At 41.8% G+C, this 9120-nt stretch overlaps 1 protein-coding gene across 1 annotated transcript; it reads right to left on the reverse strand.

Moving 5' to 3' along the window:
* Positions 1–3442: 3442 nt before the first annotated feature.
* Positions 3443–6782, reverse strand: AICDA (activation induced cytidine deaminase). Its single transcript, XM_061630661.1, has 4 exons — positions 6621–6782; positions 5156–5426; positions 4934–5049; positions 3443–3496 (listed from the first exon to the last, which is right to left on the reverse strand). Exons 1-4 carry the CDS (start codon positions 6780–6782, stop codon positions 3443–3445), a joined length of 603 nt encoding a protein of 200 aa, XP_061486645.1.
* Between the last annotated feature and the right edge of the window lie 2338 nt (positions 6783–9120).

The raw sequence follows: 9120 nt of genomic DNA on the forward strand, positions 1-9120 counted from the left end.
AGCTAGTCTGAATCCAAAATTATTGCTGTGGTTAGGAGGTCCCTCCCACAGAACCCAACAGCCCCTCCTCTGTCCTTCGCAGGTGCTAAGGATTACTCTCTTTTAAACTCTAGTTTTTCTTCCAACATTTAAACTCTTCTGACACAGATTACCATAGCAAAAGAAGACTGGCTTGTACACTTAAAAATGTATTTATTTACATACATGAATTAGCATGCTAGTCTGCTACATTAAAAGGAAATAATGCTTAGCAAAGAAATTTCACAGTTACTATGATTTTGGAGTTCCCTCTCTGGATCTGCAATAATGAAGCACTGAAAAACTGTTTGGATGAGAAGAATTATTCTTTTTTTAAACCACAGATGCAGCAAATATCAATTATTATGTAGTAACACCATTGTATGTAATTTATTAATACTAAATATCTAACTAATATTTTTATAAGCCATCACACAGCATGACTGCAGCGTTCCATGGGGGAGCAAGGCACATGGTATGTGAGCCAAGAGAGACCTCCGTTTCCACCTAGGCCATGTGGTGGTGCTGGTGAGATCAGGCAGAGAGTGAGCAGGCAGTGGTGACAGGTGGCAGTCTGGGCAAACCATGGAGCCAGTTCATGCGAGGCCTCAGCATCACTGCTGTGACACCTCCCTTTCCTCCAAGCCATGGTGGGGGAGGAAGGATGGTGGATGGACAGGCAAAACCAGTCAGACAGTGAATGGGCAACAGTAGCAGGTGGAAGCCTGGGCGAGTTGCAGAGTGACAAGCTGGGGTAGCTCCTCAGCAAGTGTCCTGCTTTTCTGCTGCCACTGCCACCTCCTACCTCACTAATGGAGGATGACGAGGAGGGAAGAGGCAGGATGGTTGCTGCGGAGCTGGCCAAGCTTTCCTTCTCTTCTGTGGGAGGTCTGGGGGGAAGGTGCCTTGGCAACCTGTGGGAGGGGGAGATGGGAAGGGCACTGGCAACCTGGAGGAGGGGGAGGTGTCTTGGACACCTGGGGGAGGGGGCAGGAAAGTGAGGTGATGGCAGCCATGCAGCAATGACTGGAACCACTGGGCAGGTTGGCATGGTGGGTGCCTGGGGTTTCTGTTCCTGGGGATAGGTGGTGGGGCTGGTGCACCAAGTATGCAGGGGTAGAGCTCCTAGTAATTACATATCAGCTATCCCTATAATGAAATCAAATATAATTAGATCTCGGATACAAATATTTGTTAGCTATTTGGCAAATATTAAGAGATCCTCTGGTTACTATTTGATATCAAAATTCACAAAAGATAATTTTTGGGAGCAAATTAATTTCTTGGGTTATGCAACATCAGACTCTAGGTGGTGGTGGGCATATTTTTAAATCATCCCTTCAAATTAAAAAAAAAGACAGCACAGAGGAAACTAGCATATCAAGTTTACCAGAGAGTTCTAACCTGTGTGCTAAGTTACTACAATTTAGTAGCATTTTAGGTGGGGTAGATGTTGCTGCGTAATCTTTTTACTCTGTTGCTGTTTTTATTGCTTTAACAATGTTTTTAATTATTTGTTTTTAACTGTTTTATTGATAATTTTAATTTTTAAGGTGCCACTTAGAGGGTTTTTTACAATGAAGCAGTATAGAAATTTCATTAAATAAAATAAATTCAAAAATATGGAACACACACACCCCTACCCTCTAATATGTTTCAGCCCAGAATTCTACCACCTTGTTCCATGTACAATTCTCAATTGAGAAGTTGTGTAAATCAACAGTCTGTTTTGTGCCTCAAAGAGGAAGCCATTGTAGGAAGCCAGCATCTTTCCTCCAAGCTATCCATGTCTCATGGTAGATGCCCATCTGCAGGATTTTACAGATTGTTCAGGAAGCACTTAATAGGATTTCAGCTCAAGCATCACAAAGTTTGAGATGCAAACATTTTCAATCAGGTACTAAATGGACATAGATACACAACTTCAGGAAAATTAGGTATAAAAGTAGAGGATTTGGCAAGTAAACAAGATTCCAGTTCTTCAGAAGTATCCCTCAATGTTTAAATTCTCCTAAAAGAGGATTTTATGTTAACATTCAGGTTTTAATTATGAAATGTTATACAATTTCAAATTCCAGCTAAATTTAAGCATATGAAGCTATCTTATACTAAATCAGAACAGTCCTCTCCAACTAGAACAGTATTGTCTACTTTGGCTACTAGCAGTTCTCTGTCATCTCAGCAGAGGCCTTGCCACCTGATCTTCTAACTCAGATGAAGATTGCACCTGGCATCTTCTGTACAAAAATAATGTAGTCTAACACTGAGGTATGCTTCTGTTCCAATAGCACTGCAACCCAATTAATGGTATTTTAATTAATTCATCTTATGAGCTTCCTGTTTAATTGATTGATTAGTGATTAAATCTGCATAGGGCTAAAACAATATTTCTGAAACAAGAGGCATACTTTATTATTTAGATGATACATGCAGCCAGCATCATCTTGTGTCTCTGAGAAGGGAGGATACCCCTTTTAAGATGACGTTTGCCATCTGCAGAATTTGCAACATTGTTGTTGTTGTTATTCCCAATTAATCAGAAGTATATTATCAGTTGGTTTAAAATATTTTTAACTGGTTAGTCTGATCAGTTAAAAAAATTAAATGTTGCAGCCCTAGTTTCCACTCCAGCATGTTTTTCTATTTCCCTTCTTGCGAATGGGAAAAGACATATGCAAGGAAAGATTACTAGGTTCTTTGTAACGTGATGAAAATAACAACAGCATGGTGCAGAGCAATCTAGTGTAAGCACCACTACCAACAAGGGTAACAGACCACTGTAGTGTATTTCCACCAACAATCACACTTGCAAGATCAGTCCAGCTTGGAACCATGGCACAATGAAGACTGTGTATTGATTGCATATCAGCACAAAGCCAATGTCAAACCAGCAGTGCTTGTGCTGTGTAATGCCGGCATTATAGTTTCCAAGTCCATTCCATGTCCCTGGGTCTCTGCATTAGAGGTTCTGTATGCTGCTCAGTATAAGACATCAAGGTTGAAATTTTATCTGTTGCTCCAAATAAAGTCAGTGCTTTTGTAGATGGAATTTAAGCTAGGTCTATGGTTTTGAAATCCAAACTAATAATTTTGCTAAGTGGTTTGGCTGGACCTTCTCCAGCTCTACTTGCTGTCTCTGTACAATGTCCGTTTGTCTTGGGTGTCCCCACTGACAGCAACAATCTTGCTTGGCTTGATAACTGTAGCTCTGGCTTCTCCCCAAAAAGGACAGAGAGCCCCAGTGTGCAAATGAAGGTAGCCTCAGAGGATCTTCCTCATTTATTCCGAACTTTTCTGAGGATGCAGATGTTCATGACAGCAGGGAAGGGAAAACTGGAACAAAGAGTTAAATACTTTGAGACTATCACTCCCGCAGTGTTGCTGGCATGCCATTTTCCTCCCCATTCCCCATTACCTTAGCACATTAAAGTCCAAGGATTCGGAAGGCATCTCGCAAGTCGTCAACCTCATAAAGTGGCTGGGAAAGAAAGAAGAATGGTCAAATTTGCAGGGATCAGTCATTTGAGGGTACAAGTAGAAGGAGACCAGAAGAGAAAAGGATAAAAAGAATAGGGAAACAGAACAAAAGGTGGGGGTGTAAAAAGGGGGATGAGCTAGGATAAAAGGGAGAAAATGAAGTGAATGAGAAATGTTAAGAAGAGATAAGCGGGGAAGAAAAACCTAGTGAGAGGAAGCAGGGAATGGCAAGAGAGAGAAAAGGGCAGCAAGGAGAGGTAGAAGAGAAAGGAAGCAGAAAACCTCACTCCATGATACTTCCTTACTGTTATGAGTATGGGGGGGGGGGGTTGGAATGGATGATTTCTATGGGTCACATTTCCAGCCTCTGATTTGGAATCCTATGCCCTGGGGGCTGGCTCTGCTAGCCCTTTGTTAATCAAATAGAGTGGCCAGGTAAGATGATGGGCCTATTTTGTTGCCCCAGCAACTGGTGAAATGGGCCAGGAAGATCCTTTTCTTATTGAAACTCTTCTGGAGGAGAGTCTCTCCCCCCACTCCTGGGAGCTGGCAGGTGTTTGTAGTTTTTAGTGTATTCTAGAGAATGGCTGGGGCTGCTGGCATGCAGAGAGGCTATCCCTCTGCATCATGGCTATAGGATGCCCCTGCATCCAGATGGAAAAGCTGAATAGTGGACTGCTGATGCATTGAACCCCTCCATCCATCTACCTGTGTGAGTTTCTGCAAGACCTGCTCCCTGCATTTCTGGCTGATTTCCACCTGGCCTGGAAGGGCAGGGCCCTGTCTCTCTCCAGCTACAAAAGCAGCAACTGCTGAAGGGGCCAGAGACCATCTACCTGTGTGAGTTTCTGCAAGACCTGCTCCCTGCATTTCTGGCTGATTTCCACCTGGCCTGGAAGGGTGGGGCCCTGTCTCTCTCCAGCTACAAAAGCAGCAACTGCTGAAGGGGCCAGAGACCATCTACCTGTGTGAGTTTCTGCAAGACCTGCTCCCTGCATTTCTGGCTGATTTCCACCTGGCCTGGAAGGGCGGGGCCCTGTCTCTCTCCAGCTACAAAAGCAGCAACTGCTGAAGGGGCCAGAGACCGTGTGTGTGTATGTGTGCGTGACCCTGCTGCTCGGGATGTCTATAGACTACTGGGGTTTTGTTTTGTATTATATGTTATATTTTACTCTATGTTATATTTTAGTCTATGTGTGCCGCCTAGAGTGGCCGTTAATTCAGCCAGATAGGCGGCCTAGAAATAAAATTTTATTATTATTATTATTATTATTATTATCCTTGAGCTCAAGTTGAAATGTGTGTAAATAAATAAACCATATTTCATAAAGACACCGCAGTCTCCGCTGACCTTCTTCCCAAAGGAAACCAAACCCTGGATGAGAGCAGGACACCGTGAAATCTCACCACTCGGAGATTGGAGGTGTGCAACACTTACCAGAAGGATACGACGGAGCTTTCTGGCAAGACGGACCGAATTTTCATGAAGCCCTTCCCAAGCTCTAAAGGTCTTCTTGCGATTCTCTACAAAGGTGTTCCAGCAGTAAAAGTAATCTGACAAAAGAGGGGCATGGTGTACAATTTTATCTCAGTGCTTGACTGTGTCTCTTTCTCTGTATTTTTTTCCATCTCCTAAACCCATCCCTCTACTTTGTCTCACCTTTGAAGGTCATGATGGTGATCTGAGCTCCTGCACGGTGGAGACGACGCAGCCCTTCAGGTTCAGCATTGCATTCCTCACAGAAGTACAGGCGGGCAGCAAAGATGCGCAATGTTAGGTTAGGATAAGCACACAAGAAGTCAGCCACATGCCGAGCGCAGTCATAACAGGGGCTCCATGAGGTGAACCAGGTGATCCGATAACAATGTCTTGGGTCCAGGTCCCAAGTGGAAATATAACGCAGGAAGAGAACTTCAACATGGCAACCTGACTGAAGTAGTGACACAGAAGGATAGGGGTAGGACCAAAATACAACTGATAGACAATGAATTGTCAAACAATTAGTAGAATGAAAGCTTTTACTTGAGGGTACTAGTTTGGATGCATATTTCAATGATACCTTCCCTCCCTGCCAGAAGCTCCCAGTAAACAAAAAAAATAGCATGTCAGAGAGAAGATTAGGTGAAATATACACATATTAGGATGACTCATCAGACATTTTGTACGTGTGTAAAATACATGGGGGGGCAACGAAGATGAGCATGCTTGGTCCACCCCACCTCCCCCCTCACATCTTTATTTTACATACGAACACCTGAAGAGGGCCCATATCTTATGTATGATTTCTGTGTGAAGGGAGGAGGTTAGGGGGAGCATTCAACAACTCCCCATATCTGCCTCAAAGAGGTAAAGTTTTGCCATTTGGTTTTGTTAATTGTATTAGCTGGCCATTAGAAGAAGATGTTTAGAAGATATATGGATGATTGGCAGGAAAAGTGGAAGAATGGGTAATGGAGGTGCTTGCTTAGCTAAGAAGAAATACATGTGTTGGTTCAAGTTAGGGACAGGAACTGTTGACTGGTAACAGTTTGAAAGCATTCCATTGACCTAACCAGCTGGTAACTGATTCAAGTGTGTTCTTTCTCCACAAGCCACAGCTTTTACTGACTGTTTCCCCCCTCTTAAAAAAATATCAATATTAATATCAATATTTTAGATGTGGATTAAAAAAAAGTTGTTTCCAAAAATAGCCATGGAAAATCTCTACATAACAATCATATCCACAACAACAGCAAATTAATAGAAAATTTGGTACCAAATCCGATTTTGTGTGGTTGCTATTTCCATGCCACCAGTTCACATGCCACAATGCTAATGTTGGAACTGAGATGCCACAATGTGGTTACTTCCAGTGCCAGAATCACTTCTTCCTGAAAGCTAGGCAACATTGGCATAGGAAGTAATCATATTGTCAGGTCATCCAATTTGACCTCTCCCAGTCCAGCAGTACTGAAGCAGTGTGGGAACAAGCAGAATGGCATTTGCACCACTAAGAGAAACTGATCCTAGTCTGTGATAGAGTGACACAGATGGCTAAAATTTTGGATAAGATAATGGGTATTTCTGTGAATATGCGGAATGATGTACTGTATCTATGAATGTGGGCTTCACTCATGTTCTGTACCTTGTTGCGCAGATATCCAAAGTCTAAGGAGCAGGATGTTGCACTGTTCCGCTGTTTCACCACATAGCAAAGGTATGTTTCATGACGGCCTTTGGCCCAGCGCAAGTTCTTGAAGTTGTAGAGGAATTTCTTTTGTTTCATAAGGAGACTGCAGGGGAACATGGACATCAGAAGAATTAACAGCATGTATTCAAGTATGAAGGTGGTGAGGTTATTGTGGGGAGCTATAAGGCAGCTGTGGTTTGAACAGAGGGCAACTTTAGAAGAGGTCTGGAGAGAACAAAAAATAAAGTGTGGCCCATTTTCTACTTTGGCAAAATAAGGTTCCATATGTATTCAGGCACATAAAGAGTGAAAACACAGGGGTGAAGGAAGATCATTGATGAAAGTGTGCAGGAATGATCAAAGTGCCAACATAACATACCACTGCTGGTATGGAAACACCAACATGGACTGACAATGGTGTTAAATGCAATTTAATATAATCTGTTTGAGAGGTATGAATTTGGTGATTGTTTTATATCTTGCTTAAATTACCACTTTTTACTTATTATGAGAAACAGTCAATAAAATGTTACTAACTAAACAAAATAGGGCTATGTTCAGAATATCATTAGGGGAGGTGGAAGCAATGTTTAATTTCTCTAAAAAGAGGTACTAAGTTTCAGGCTTGCAGCAGTGTATTGCATTCTTCCTTGGAAGAGAAACATGCTTCAGAATTCTAACTATGTAAGGACAGGGTTTACATATAATAAAAACATTAAATGTCATCACTGAACCCCCAGTGGACAATTTGTGATGCCTCATCACAATCCTGGGATTTGCATGAAGTAAGGACAAGTAAGGGAGAAGGCAGGTTGCACAACAGCAATGGCTATGGCATGGGAGCAGGAAGGGAGGGGCACTGAGAGGTGAAAATGTTTAACACAAGATAGGTCTGAATAGATGGTCAAGGAAGTAACATTGAGAGTTTTTTTAAAGTTTTAACAAGAGAGATAGAGATGGGTACAACACAAAAGCTAATACAACAGTGTTTTGTAACTCCCTTCTTGCAGTACTCAAAACCCTGCTCATTCTACTCAAACCTCTGCCATTGTTTGACAACCACTTTTCCCCTTTAAGGGTCTATCCACACCTAACTTCAAAATCCACATTTTCCATATTTGGTTGGTGGCCTCGAGATCTATACATGTCCTGTTTGTGCTCGGGTTTATTTTTGAAAACCTGAATTTTCAGATATTATGTGGGTGGATTTTTTTGTCTATTTCATGTTTGTGTTTTGTCACACCTCTAAGTCTTTAATATGATTGGTGATTGGTACTTAAAGGTTCTTTGCTTTTTGCATGTTCTTCTGTTCTGACGCACCCCTGAGAGAGCACGAAAATGTATATGCGGTTTTTTTTTATTGATGCACGTGCGCAGGTTTGTATTTATGTAGGAAAAAAAGATCCAGAACTTGAGTAGAGCGTTAAAGATATAGGGTCGGTCAGATGAGGGAGGATCTGCAAGAATAATTTTAGGAGGAGGACTGACAGCCTGCTTAGAAATCAGAGGAGCAGGTAGTTTCCATCCTACACTGACAATGGGCTGCAGAAAATGGTTATCTGCAAAGGAAGGAAAAGAAGGCTTACAAAGAAAAGTGTGCAGACCAGAAGTTAATTGACCCTTTGTTAAAAGGCATCAAAACATAAACAGGAAATGAACGTGTAAAACAGCAAAGTTAACAGTATTCCTCCCACAAAGTGCAAGCAAAACCCCCCCACCATTCCTAAGCCTTGAAAATCCACAAATCATCTTATAACAAAATGTACGTTTTTTTTTAAAATGCAAAAATGTGCACTTGTATATAATCGATTTGCAATTGGGTGCCAAACGCTCAAGCAAACACAACAACAACAAGGGGTTTTACTCAAAAACCTTTCCATGGGCTGTTACACAGAGCACAGTACATAGGACTTAAAAGATATTAATACAATATAAACCTTTGTAGTGAAGGAAAGAGGTGCATTCCGTGGTTCCAAGGAATAATTAATTTTTCAATTGTTGTCATAATACAGCAAAATAGCTTTTAAAAAGAAAAGTGATACTGTCTTTGAGAAAATAATTGCTTTTACGTTTGATCGCAACATATAGGTTTTGAAAAAAGGAAAGACAATGAGCAATATGACGCAGCTACAGAAGCGAGAAGAAAGTGCCCAGGTTTGGTACTGGAAGCACGAATGAGCTGCAGGGAAGAAGGAGGAGACGTGGACAGAGAGTGGACTTACCCCTATGATCCGCCCACAATGCAAAGAAAGAGACAAGACGTCCTCACTACAGATGTTACAGTGGTTAACAATTGGGATTGCAGTAGTAACCAGTTTATAGCAGGGTGGGGGAAATGCAGATTTAAGTATGAGAAAGTCTGAAATGGTGGGGAACATCATATGGACATTGGAGAATTAATAGAAACACAAAGGGCTTAGATCCCAGATTAAAGGATGGGCCTTTAGTGTCCCTC

This window comes from Rhineura floridana, chromosome 1, assembly GCF_030035675.1.
Source record: "Rhineura floridana isolate rRhiFlo1 chromosome 1, rRhiFlo1.hap2, whole genome shotgun sequence".
NCBI classification, from domain to species: domain Eukaryota; kingdom Metazoa; phylum Chordata; class Lepidosauria; order Squamata; family Rhineuridae; genus Rhineura; species Rhineura floridana.